Genomic DNA, 12,732 nt, shown 5'->3' on the forward strand with positions numbered 1-12,732 from the left:
AGTGATTGGTAAGTGAATATAAATATTTGGGCAAAGGGTGTCAGAGCCTCCCCTCTCTTTGCTTCCATTTGCTTCCTCAGCCTTCTAGACCCCAGGACAAGTTAGAACTCCTAGGGTATGACACTCTTGGTAGATTGAAAAGGGAGCTTTTATATTTTCACTGGTTATCATGCTACCCTTTAGTATTCTTCTTTTCCCATCTTCTAATCCTCCAACATGGAGTTATGAAAAGTGGCACATGCTGATAAAGGTTGAAGTAGTAAGTAGTCCCCAAACCATTTAGTTTACACTTAATTTTGTTCTCTGAATATTTTCTGTATGACAACTCAATACAGATTATAAATATTTAGCTGACATTGTTTAATTTGATTATGGTTCAGTTTACTTAAAGCCCTAGTTATTCTTTACATTTACTTTATTTTAAGCATCCTTGTTAAATGATCTAATTAATTCCAATCGTTTTTTAACCTCTTATATTTTCTAGCTGTATAGTCTTATCTACAGAATTATGATAATTTTGGCTCTTCTGATCTATTTACTGCTTTAAAAACATTTCTTATTTCATAAGTTAGATCCTATAAATTCTAAATAAAAATGGATAAAATTGGCATCTGTATTCCTGATTTTAACAGTAATTCTGTCAGTGTTTCAGCATTTAACATGATTAGTATTTGATTCTGATACTCATCATGTTTAGGGTGATTGACTGATTCCTTCAGGAATAACTTGAATTCTTTGAAAAAAATTTTTGGTATAGAAACAGTCCTGCATTTTCATATGATAATGTAATTAATGATGTTGGTAGATTTCCTAATGTTGTACCATGCTTGTGTTCCTGGAATAAGTTAATTTTATTGTGGTGACTTATTATTTTCATGCTGTGCTATATTTGCTGATATTTAGTTTAGGATGTTTGTGTCTATATTCATAAGTGTGGTTAGTATTTTTCTCCATTTGTGCCATCCATGTCAGATTTTGACATTAGAGCTATGTCAGCATTGTATAAAGTGAATTAGGAGATTTTTTATATATGCTCAAGGACAGCTTGAATAACAGAAATATCCATTTGTTTATAGAACTTTCCTTTATCACAATCTGGGCTGGTGCCTACTTTTAGTAGTTGATAGTTCTGGCATAGGAATAGGTAAATTAGACCAGTAAAAAAGAATGAAACACCCCAAAGCAGATTAGAGTAACACACATTTAATATATAAGAAATTATCAGTTAAATTGATGGGGAAAGGATGCATCATTATTAAATACGATGTTGGGAGAATTAGCTTTCCATTTGGAAGAAATAATAATAGAGCACTCACTGCTCATGCCATATTCATAAGTAAACTTCTATTGAATTAATAACCAATGTAAAAATTGAAACTATTAAGGCATTTGAAGAAAATATGGGGGAATATTTTTTATTACTTCTGGGAAACTTTCTTAAGATGATGGGGAGCCTAGAACCATAAGGGAAAATTTGGAAGATCTATTTAGATTAAAGGTAAAAAAAACCATTTTAATGCAAAAGACACTGTAAACAATGTCAGAGGCAAATAGCAGACTAACAAACAATATACTGGGATATATTATCTGTCACAGTTATAAAATAGAAGGTTTTTAATAATTGTCTACTTAGTAACACAAAAGAAAGAACTTGGTAGAAATTTTGGGCATTTTATATGCTGTACTACAGAAGAATAAATACAAACAGCCAATAAATATATGACTACTATCAGATAGGGAAATGTAAATTAAAACAACCAGATACCAGTTTCTGTTTATTAATAAGCTCATCAAAATCTAAGCAATTGATAATATTCCGTACTGACCAAAATGGGTATCAGCAAACATGGTTGGTGGAAGTATAAGTTGGTGTAGCCTTTTAAAGTTATTTAGAGACATTAAATAGAGATATTTGCCAATATCTCTTAAATCTTTAAATGTATAACACATTTTGGTCCAGAAATTCCAATTCTAGGTATTTATCCCAGAGAAATAATAGCATGTATACTTTTAGCCCTGTATATATTTATGTATTTGTAAATATATTTGCTTATACTTAGGAAAAAGTTGAGAAGGATACACATCAAATTGTTACTGTTAGGAGTGGTTTCTTTGGAGGATAAAATTGGATGGTTGTGATTTTAATGACATATATACATATAGTTGAGCTAGTATTCATATAGTATTAGTGTAACTGCTCATGTAAGTAAATGCAGTTAATAATTGTTTAAAATAAACTGATTTGTTCTAATAGCTAATTTCTTTTATATTTCTATCATTTAAATATACCTATCCTGGATTTAGAAAAATATTTTATATGCCAGATATAAAGATTGTTATGAGCCAATTAACTTATATATTTTCTATACGCTTTGTGAAGAACATTTTAACAATATCAAAATGACTTCTTCCTATGCAAAAAAAAAAAAAAAATGACCTCTGGTCCCTAGAAGGAATATTTGTAGTAATCATTTGGAATTTTAAAGAATTGAATATTTTAAATATATATATATATTTAATTTTAGAATTTTATATACATCTGTGACACTTGGAATGTGGTGAACTGTCATTTGTGGAAAAGCTGTGCCTTATTTAATATACATTTTTTTAGTTCCTAGCGTAGTAAACAGTATCATAGTTGATTATTTCCCTTGGTTTCACTAATTCATAACTGTTGTAATATTTGGTCATTTGCTTCACCAAACTGTATAGTCAGTTCTATTTAGTCCTATTTCTGCCAGTTTCTAAAATGATGTGAAACGTTTCCTAATTTAGATTCAAAACAAAGATTTAAATAATTGAGGCTGAGTTTAGTTATTAGATAGTTTTTTCATAAGTTTCCTTTCATAAATACATTACTTTTATATTGGTTCAGTGATTTTTCCTGTTCAGTAATGTGGACAGTATTCTATTAGGAGTTGAGCCCATAGTGATTGTACCCCACTTCTCTAGCTTGAGGAAAGGATCCAGTGAGAAGCAGGATCTTCTCTAATGGGAGAGGAGGCAAGAGTGAGGGGAGAACTATAAAAGGTCTGACTCTCTGGGATAGCTGCTGGCATTTCCATCAATCCAGTGCATGCTATTCTAAAACCAATCCTACTCCTGTGGCTCTCAGTGAGACTAAATAGATGGGGACCCACAAAGCTTAGCCGTAGGTCTACAAGGATCATGAAAACTGTCATCTAAAGCCACCCTACTCCTGAAAGGAAGAATACCTGATCTTTTTCTATTCTATTTCTTTTCTGAATTTAATGAGGGTATGTTATTTCAGGGCATTTGAATATCCTTTAGAACAACTCTGAGCAAACTACAGCCCATGAGCCAAATTCAGCCCACTGCCTGTTTCTGTAAAGAAAGTTTTATTGGAACATAGCCATAGTCAACCATGTATGTATTGTCTATGGCTGGTTTTACACTACAAGGCAGAGTTGGGTAGTTGTGACAAATATTATATGGCTCACAGTGCTTAAAATATTTATTCTCTGGCTTTTTACAGAAGTTTGCTAACCTTTGCTTTAGAACATTAGAATAGTGACTACAGATTGCCTTACATACCTGTATCCAGTCTCTCAAAGGATCTTTGGACAATTTCTGTTTATGCTAACAATTCAATTACTCAAACATATTCATTGAGTATCAGTTTTGTGTTAGGCATAGGTCTAGATACTAGAGACACAAAATGGGGAACAATGAACAAGGCACAGAAGATCTCTGCCCTCATGAAGTAGAGGAGAAAGACAACTAACCATGAAGATTTTCCTCTTAAAATAAGTAGATCTTTTTTCTTTTCTGATTAGACAATTCATGAATTTGTTAACAAAATATGATGCTGATTTAAGTTTCCCCACTACATTGAACCTTGAATAAGTATTACGGCAATGCAATGTCCATTGTTATTGAGACTTGTTTTCTTTATCAGTGAAGTTTGTAGAGGTTGCTCTTCCTTTTCAGTTATTTTAGGTACTTAATCTGTATTTAAGGTAACTTAAGTTGTATTCCTCACTGTGGATGATAGAGGCTCAGTAAGTATATGTAAAATTCATTGGATAGCTATATGTCAGATTTTCTGTTAGAGAAATTCAATGCCAAAATTTTAAAAAATGTATATGATAACTAACATACATGTGGTACTCTGAGAGTTTATATATCTTACCTCATTTACTCCTCCTAATAACTCCATCAGTTATTACTATAACTCCCTTTTTCTAGATGATGAAACCAAAGTTGAGAGAGGTGAGGTGAAACAGTTAAAGGATGGAGCCTGCCCACATTAGCATCTTGGCCAGGATGACTTCAGGGCTGGAGCTCTTGGCCATGGTGCTGCTTAATACTTTTTGAGATTTGCAAATATGCATTTTCAGATTGGAGATTGGCCTTAATATAAACAGAACTTTAAGTTTACTTGCTCTTTTAACTGTTTTCTTTTTTCTTTCCTTCTTTTTTTTTTTTGGTATGGATTATTGACATTTGAAGGTACAGGAGATAATTTTCTTCTTCTTTTTCTTTGTGTTTATGTACTTGTGTGTGATTAAGATAATAATGTAATCCGGGAAAGTGGAAAAGAAGGAATCTGCACAGACAAAAGCCAAGTTAACATCACACAGCAAGGAAGAAAGCGATTAATTTCATCAGGAAGTACAGAAAGTATATCAGCAGAGCAAGACACAGGAAAAAAGTGCAAAAATGCTGATCAGGAAGAATCTATCATTTCATCCAAGGTGATTTTTTAAAAATTCATGATTTGATTGTTTATTTTCTTCATCAGGTGTTCTAGTTAGGAATAATTATATGCTGTATATATCAAGGAAAAACAAAAAATGCTTTTTATATTGAGTTTATCAAGGTAAAAACTAGCCCCAGTTTTTCTTTTGTTTGTTTTTGGTTTTTGGCTTACTGAAACTAATCTTTAATATAGCACTTGGAACGTAGAAAACAAGGCTATTTAATTTAGAAATTTTCAGACTGAAAAAAAGGTGGAGACCACTTGACTTTAGTCATAATTTGGTACCTCCATTTTGAAAATCTGGTTTCTTCTATTCTATTGGTCATTCTCTGACTGCCTGTAACTACCTTTTCTTGATAAGTATGAAGAGAGGAACAACAAATGGGTAGTTCTTAACAGCCTGTTGCAGGATTACTTCTGGACTAACTTGCAGTGTTTATAAATCTTTTCTTTCCTCTTTCAGTTTTTGCTAAGTCACTAGAATGGTTTGGCTGACCGAAACATTCTTTGGTACTGGATGCTCTAAGAAAATGAGGCCTATTTATTGGATGAATTTAAAAAGAGAGAGAGAAGGGGAAAAAAAGAGAGAGAGAGAGATGGTCCTAGGACAAAAAGATCAGGTATTCTTCCTTTCAGGAGTAGGGTGGCTTTAGATGACAGTTTTCATGATCCTTGTAGACCTGTGGCTAAGCTTTGTGGGTCCCCATCTATTTAGTCTCATTGAGAGCCATAGGAGTAGGATTGGTTTTAGAATAGCATGCACTGGATTGATGGAAATGCCAGCAGCTATCCCAGAGAGTCAGACCTTTTATAGTTCTCCCCTCACTCTTGCCTCCTCTCCCATTAGAGAAGATCCTGCTTCTCACTGGATCCTTTCCTCAAGCTAGAGAAGTGGGGTACAATCACTGTAGGCTCAACTCCTTTGCTTACTTACGGAGTCAACTTTAATAAATGAAAACAAAATGTATTCTGACTCATATATTGGCTATAAAGACTTATTAAGATCATCAGTGCAGTTTGGAGTTTGCAGCCATGGATGAGCCACGTGCAAGTTCCTGAACAGCAAGGGAAGGAGAATGCTTTTAGAGAGGGGAAAAGGAAGTTGGAAGGGCTATAGTAAACAGAGTCCATGGTTTTTCATTGGCTGAGTCCTTGCCAGGAAGGAAGAGGAGTCTTTCTTTTTCATGTTGTGCTCTGCTATCATCACAGGGCATGAGAGCTGTGCCTTCTGGTCTCCCAACTCTATTTAATTGAAGTCTCTGTTTATTAATTTTTTACATTTTACCCCTTTTGATCAAGATCTTTCTCTGAAAGCACTACTGATCAAGAATCAGGTTTTCTGGTTTCAGTGGCTTTTTGTCCCTTAATGCCAGGAGGGGCCTTTGCTGGGTGTGGTGTCTCACATTGGAGAGAAAGTACAGATTGGAAACGTATTGAAGTCACATTCAAGTATCAAGGAGAGGTAGGAGGAAGAACTTTCAGGCACTTTTAATCTAAAGTCTCTATGTTATCAAGATCATAGAGATTGGAGAGCATCTGAAGTGTTATGTCATCATCAAAGGTTTGGCAGACAAGGTTCCAACAGGCCTGGTCTGGATATCTTGGGAAAGCTGTCTCATCAGATGCGGCTTCAATTATGGGAAATCTTTACCTTCAGGTCATCAGATGATGTGCAGGGCCAGTCAGGGTTTGGTGCAGTTTTTAGGTGTGTCACATGAATCCGAGAGTTAGCAGTACCTGATAGGGGCCTTTCCAGTGAGGTTGAAGAGAGTTCTTCTGGAGGTGTTTCTTTCCAATAGATGAAATATCCAGGTTGCCAGGTGACGTTTAAGGTCATCATCTCCCACAAGTACACTATGAAAAGATTGCTCTACCAAAACATGGTTATTTTTAATAGAAGCAGTTAGGCCTTTGCAATATTGGAGTATCTCTCCTCTTATCAGTTGTGAGTCAAAAGAAGCAAGAGCCAAGTGCATTGAGCATCCTGTTGCTGTCTTAAAGGGTGAGAGCTTTATGAGTTCCAAAAGGGGTGGATCTGAGATTTAGAAGGACCAATGGCGAGGTATCTGGAAGGCCTTTACAAATTTTGCCAGTTGAGTCATAATAATGCCATTAGTGCGTTCACCTAAAGGAGAATTGAAAGTGGTAAGCACAGTGAAAGTGTTGTAAAACTGGCTAAATAGCAGACTTGTTGAAGTGCCTGATCAGTAAAATGTGTTCCTTGATCACCATGAAATTTGAGAGGAATTCCCCAGGTAGGGATACTCTTTTCTAAAAGGACCTTAACCACAGAAGAAGCAGTAGCCTGTCTGCAAGGGAGGCCTGTCTGTATGTGAAAACACATAGAGCATTACTAAAACATATTTATATCCATGAGCCAGAGCAAGTTGTCAGACCTTGAGTGGTCCATTGGACAGTTTAAAGTGTTTAGGAGCAGTACAAACATACTTCTTTGGGTTGTATTTCAGACAAGTGGGACAAGTGAGGTAGATACTTTTGGTGGATTTGTCAATGTTTCCCCATCAATACTGATTCATGAATGCTATCATTTTGTCAGTAGACCAATGGTTTAATGCATGTACAGGGGTGATGAGTGGGGATTTTAGAGTCTCCAGTAGGACTGGGTTGTTAGTTAGTCTAAACCAGAGCTTTCTCTTTTTATCAAACCAACAATTTTTGAATTTCTAATCTTGTTTTTCCTTTTCTGAGGCCAGTTGTTAGGCTTCTTTAGCCAGTTTTTTCTAAGTTATCATTTGGGGAAATGTTCCTTTGGACCAACAGAATGCTGTTAGCCCCTTTCAGGGCAGCATTCCCTGCAGAAATTTCAGCAAAGTGATTTCCCTTAGCTTCCAGAGAGTAAAGTTTAGAATGCCCTGGAATATTAGTAATAGCTAAAGTGGCAGATAAAAATATCGCATTCCTGAACATAAGAGCCATTTAAAATTTTATTTCCGCTGTAAGTAAGGAAGCTACATTGCTTCCACAGTATTCCAAAATCATGAGCTACTCTTAAAGTGTGTACCATCAGTATAAATATTGGCAGTTTTGCCCTTAGCTAAAGTACAAGCCCATTTGAGAGTGTATAATTCAGCCTGTTAGGCCAAAGTAACCATTGGTAAAGATGCTGCCTCAGCAACATCAAAAGGAGTTGCACAGCGTACCCAGCATAATATTTGCCATTGTTACCTTTCAAATAAGAACATCAGTGAACCATGAGAAGTCAGTGTTACTGAGAGATCTTTCCTGTAAATCATCATGAGGAGTCAGGAGGTGATCAGTCAGTGTTAAGCAGTCAAGAGGGACTTCTTTCATGACAGAGGGGGGAAGAGTAGCAGGGTTAAGGTTATTATAGCATAAAAGAGTTTTGTGAGGAGCAGTTAACAAAAGGACTTACTTCATAGGAGGTGAGGCAGCTGGCTGAGAAATATTGAGGGTGATGAGAATTCAGGAGGGCTTCTACTGCATGATGTACAAAAATAGTTAGAGGGGATCCCACAGTTTTCTTGGTGGCCTTAACCCAAAGGGCAGTGGCCATAATGGCTTTAAGTCAAGCAGGGCATCCCTGTGCCACAGGGTCCAGTTACTGGCTATAATGCAGTGTGGGTTGATGGTGGACCCCGTGGTTTTGGGTGAGTACCCCAAGGGCATTCTCTTCCTTTTCATATACAAAAAGGAAAAGAGGGAATTTGATAATTGGGATTCTCAAGGGCAGGTGGGTTCATCAGACTCAACTTTAAGGCCTTAAAGGCTGTGTTGTTTGGCTCTTCCCATAAGTTTGAGTCATGGTTGTTATTGTTTAATAAAGCATACAGAGGTTTGGCCATAAGAGAGAAATTTGGAATTCAATTTTGGCAGTAACCAAGTATCCTGAGAAAACTTTGCAGTTGGCAGTTAGTTTGGAGTTTGGGAAAACTTAGGACATCATGAAGTGTATCTGGATCTACATGTAGCTTTTGTTCTGATATCAGATGCCCTAAATATCGAACCTGGGTTTGGGCAAACTGTAATTTTTCTTTGACGACTTTATATCCCTTTCAGGCTAAAAACTTTGGCAAGTGAATACTGTCTTCCTGTAAGGATGATTGAGAAGGAGAGCAAAGAAGCAAATCATCCACATATTGCAACAAAGTAGAACCTCTAGGGAACTTTATATAATCCAGATCAGCCTTTAGGATTTGTGAGAAATAAGAAGGACTCTCAGCAAAACCCTGGGACATTACTGTCCAGGGGAATTGTTTTTCTTCCCAAGTGAGAGCAAAAACGTATTGGCCAACTTCATCAACTGGAATATTAAAGAATGAAGTACATAAATCAGTAATAGTAAAGAATTTACTTCCAGTAAGAATGGATGTTAGTAATGTACGGGGATTAGGAACAACGGGGTGTCAAGGGATAACAATGTTGTTTACTGCTCAGAGATTCTGGATGAACCTCCACCCTCAGCCCTTAGGTTTTCTTACCAGGCTGGTGTAAGGGATAATGAGACCTTGAGCCTTGTAATGTTCTATTATGGCTTTATGCCTTTAAGGGCTTCTTTTCTTATGGAATATTAATCCTGGAAGTGGTTTTGAGGGCTCTATTTGAATCTTGATGGGAGGTGCGCTGTGAATTTTGCCAGTATCAGTTGGAGTTTTTGCCCATAAGGAGGGTGGCAGCTGATTCACTAGGGACAAATGATCAATGTTTCCAGAATTAGCTCTAGTGCCATCAGAGGCAAAACAAAGAAAGGATGTCAAAGGATCATTTAATTCACCTGATTGGTTACTTTGATGACTATTGTCAAATTCTAGAATTATTTCCCCCTTTTGGGAGAAAGAAATTCCATCATGATACTTCTTTAAGAAGTCTCAGCCTAATAAATGAATAGGGGCAGAGGAACTAAGGAGAAAAGGGTGTGCGTCTCTCAAAGGGCCTAAACAAAAGGGAATAGGTTCAGGGAGAGGAAACTCTTGAGGCTCTTTAGAAATCCCACTATTTGAGCTGTTTTAGGGACTGCTTTATAGTAGTGGGGTTGAGCACTGAGAATATGGCTCCAGGGTCAGTTAAGACTAGAAGAGATTCATCCCCAATCTGGAGAAATGTTTCTCCAAGTCGATTGAGAGGGAGGATTGGGAAGAGCCCCTGTAGTTGATCAGAGTCCTGTCATTGAGAATTGGGCAGATGTTGGAAAGGCTGGTTAGAGGGCTGAAGGCCTGAAGTACTTACACTTGTTAACAGTCTCTTTCCAATGTCCTGTCTCTTCGCAATAATAGCAGAAACTAGAAGGGTTTTGCTTTTGTTTAGGAGTCTTTTAGTTGCTGGATTTGAAGATTAAGAATTTTAGTAGTCTTTTTTTGAGTGGGGGGGCAGGGTTACCCACCTAGAGTTTGAGTGAGCTGGTTTGCCAGGTTAGCTAAATCTGGAGTGGACATCGTTTTCCATTCTATCCTGGTCCTTTTTACTAGAAAGGAAAGGACCCAGTTCAGCCCAGTAATAAACATAGAGTTAACAGATACCCAGGTGGAATCTACATCTGAAAGAAGACCAGGATTTTCTTTTAAAACAATCTGAAGTTGCTTGTAATAGTCATAAACAGGATTATCAGATTTTTGTGTGCAAGCCTGAATTTTGTTCCAATCAACAGGCTTTGGAAAAGCCGTAGGAATTACCTGATGAAGTCACCTCATGATTGCTTAAGTGTGATCATATAATAAGTTACTGGGCTGGTCTCCCACTTGTAATGCTAGAGACCTTTCAAGATTTTCCCAATTAGCAGCTTTTATCCAATGCTGGCCCTGGCCTTCACTGACAGATATGTGAACTAGATGATGTAAGTCAGAGAAACCAGGTTGTCAAGTTTGAATGACTATATTAAATTCCTCAGCAAATCTATGAGGATCTTCTGTTACTTTGGGAAAATCTTTGACTGTTGCTCACAGTTCAGCTTTAGTCCAGGGAATATAAGAAATTAAGGGTTTAGCCTCTGGCTCCTCAGAAGGCTTAATTTTAAAGCAATAGGTTCTGGCAATTTCAAAGGAAGAGGGAATAGGGAGAGTTTCAGAGAAAAGGGGAAGTTTAGCAAGAAAATTAGTATGGGGGCACTGAGGGTACAGAGGAAGTGTAGACAGTATAAAAGGAAGGAGGAAGTTTGTGCCAGAGGCAGAGTCTGACCATAGGAGCTGAGGGAGAAAGACAAGATGGCACCTGAGGTGGAGCCTGAGATGAAGAAGCTAAGGAGGAAGAGCCTGAAGCTTCAGAAGCTATTTTGTTTTTCTTTAATCATTTGCCTCAGTTAATCTTAAAATCTTATTTTGCAGAGAGGCAATTTTAGGCTTCTGATAACATTGGGAAGCCTCAAAATTTCAAATCAAAATAGTCATTCCATTCAGTTCTGGAAGTTTTTGAGCTGTTGTAATCCAGCTTGGTTTTAAGAAAATTAATTTGGGGATTTCAAAAGTTTCCCATAATGGCCATTGATATTCTAAATTGCCTTTGGTCAGGTTGGTCCATTTAGTTGGAAATGCCCGTGAGGAAGGACTGTGGTTTTTAAACACAAAATCAGCTGAAGTACCTGTTGGGGGGTGGGTTGCCCTCAAAATATTTAGATAACTGGGATCCCAGTTATCAGAGGTTTTTCTCTATAATAAAAGAACAATTTTCAAACAGCTTAAACAACTTACAGCTTAAACAGCTCAATTCAAACAGCTCGCAATTCAAACAGCTTGCAGGTCTAATACCAGCCAGTTCTAAGGAAACAGTTTGGTCCTGGAGAAGCCAGGCCAGAGGCTTCTCAGCCAGCTTCAGTTAAAACAATCTGATCTCAAAATCAGACCAAAGTGCCAAGTGAGTACCCTCATGCAGAACAAGGCCTTAACCTGGAAGACAGAACCTTAAAATAGATTCCAGATAAAGCCTGGAGAGCTTCAAATGCAAAGAGGATATGAGCTCGGATCCTGGAGAAACATGTACCTTCAAACTCCAGGGTCTGCGAGAAAAGTCAGTGAGCACAGTGGATTCAATTGTGGGGACTGCACCTGTTTGCTCACCAGCCCTGGAGCTATTGGGGGTCTTCTCTGATTCCCGTACAGGCCACCAGAATGTTGACCTAAAACAAATGGACTTCCAGATATTTCTTCAGCAGAAATGGTTTTATTTGTGATCAGCAGTTCGAGGTCTATAACCATGGCAAGCCATGTGCTGCAAGTTCTCGCTTTACAAGGGAAGGAGAACTCTTTTATAGAGAGGAAAAGGAGGTTGGCGGACTATAGTAAACGAAGAGTCCATGGCTTTTTATTGGCTGAATCATTGCCAGGAAAGAAGAGGAGTCTTCTTTCTGTTGGGCTTTGCTCTCATCACAAGGACTGAGAGCTCCATCTTCTGGTATCCTGACTCTATTTAATTGAGTTTCTTTTTATTGATTTTTTACAATATCAATATAACTGCCCTTTTTTTTCCCAAGAAGAGAAATTTTTTTTCAGAGGAAAATCTGTAGTATACACGTTTTCCTATGTTTATACCAACCCATAAAGTTTGTAATCACAAGTGAACCTTTAAAAAAGGTCAAACCTTTTCTGCCAGCTGTAAGGACTGCAATCAAGGTTATTCAGAAAGAAAACATTTTAAGTTATCAGGAATATCAAAAGATCTAGATGTTCAATAAAATCTTCGAAACATTACCAAAAATAGGTTGTTTATTCCTGAAAGCTGGTAGGGAGGTGATATTTTAAGAGTGTCTTTATTTGTCTTGAGTACACTAGATTCTTGGCTTGGCTGACCAAAATAACAGGAGAGGTGAAGAGTGTAATTCTTATTTACATAGCTATTTCTTAAGTAAGACTGTATCCCCCAGAGCTCCTTAGTGTTTGTTTACTGCATCAAAGAATCCTATATCCTTTGCTCCTGATTGGCCATTTAGGTTGTACCATTTATAGCATGTCTCTGATCAGTCCCACAGAAAAACCTTTTCATTCATTCAATCATTCATTCATTTAACAAGCGTTCATTAAGCAAATAGTAGTAATATGGTGGCA

The 12,732-nt window shown here is 37.2% G+C and overlaps 1 protein-coding gene across 6 annotated transcripts in view; it reads left to right on the forward strand.

The window, feature by feature from the left end:
- The window catches only part of APLF (aprataxin and PNKP like factor), a 91,980-nt gene that overhangs the window by 47,094 nt on the left and 32,154 nt on the right, over positions 1 to 12,732 (forward strand). For all 6 annotated transcript variants that reach the window (XR_003682486.2, XM_007126724.4, XM_055089215.1 and 3 more), the window contains exon 6: positions 4,534 to 4,718. Coding sequence is in view for 5 of the 6 variants with exons in the window: in XM_007126724.4 (XP_007126786.2) it covers positions 4,534 to 4,718 (185 nt within the window). In the remaining variant the exon portion in view is untranslated. The remainder of the gene's footprint in view (positions 1 to 4,533; positions 4,719 to 12,732) is intronic.

The sequence above is a fragment of the Physeter macrocephalus genome, chromosome 12 (genome assembly GCF_002837175.3).
Source record: "Physeter macrocephalus isolate SW-GA chromosome 12, ASM283717v5, whole genome shotgun sequence".
Taxonomy (NCBI): Eukaryota; Metazoa; Chordata; class Mammalia; order Artiodactyla; family Physeteridae; genus Physeter; species Physeter macrocephalus.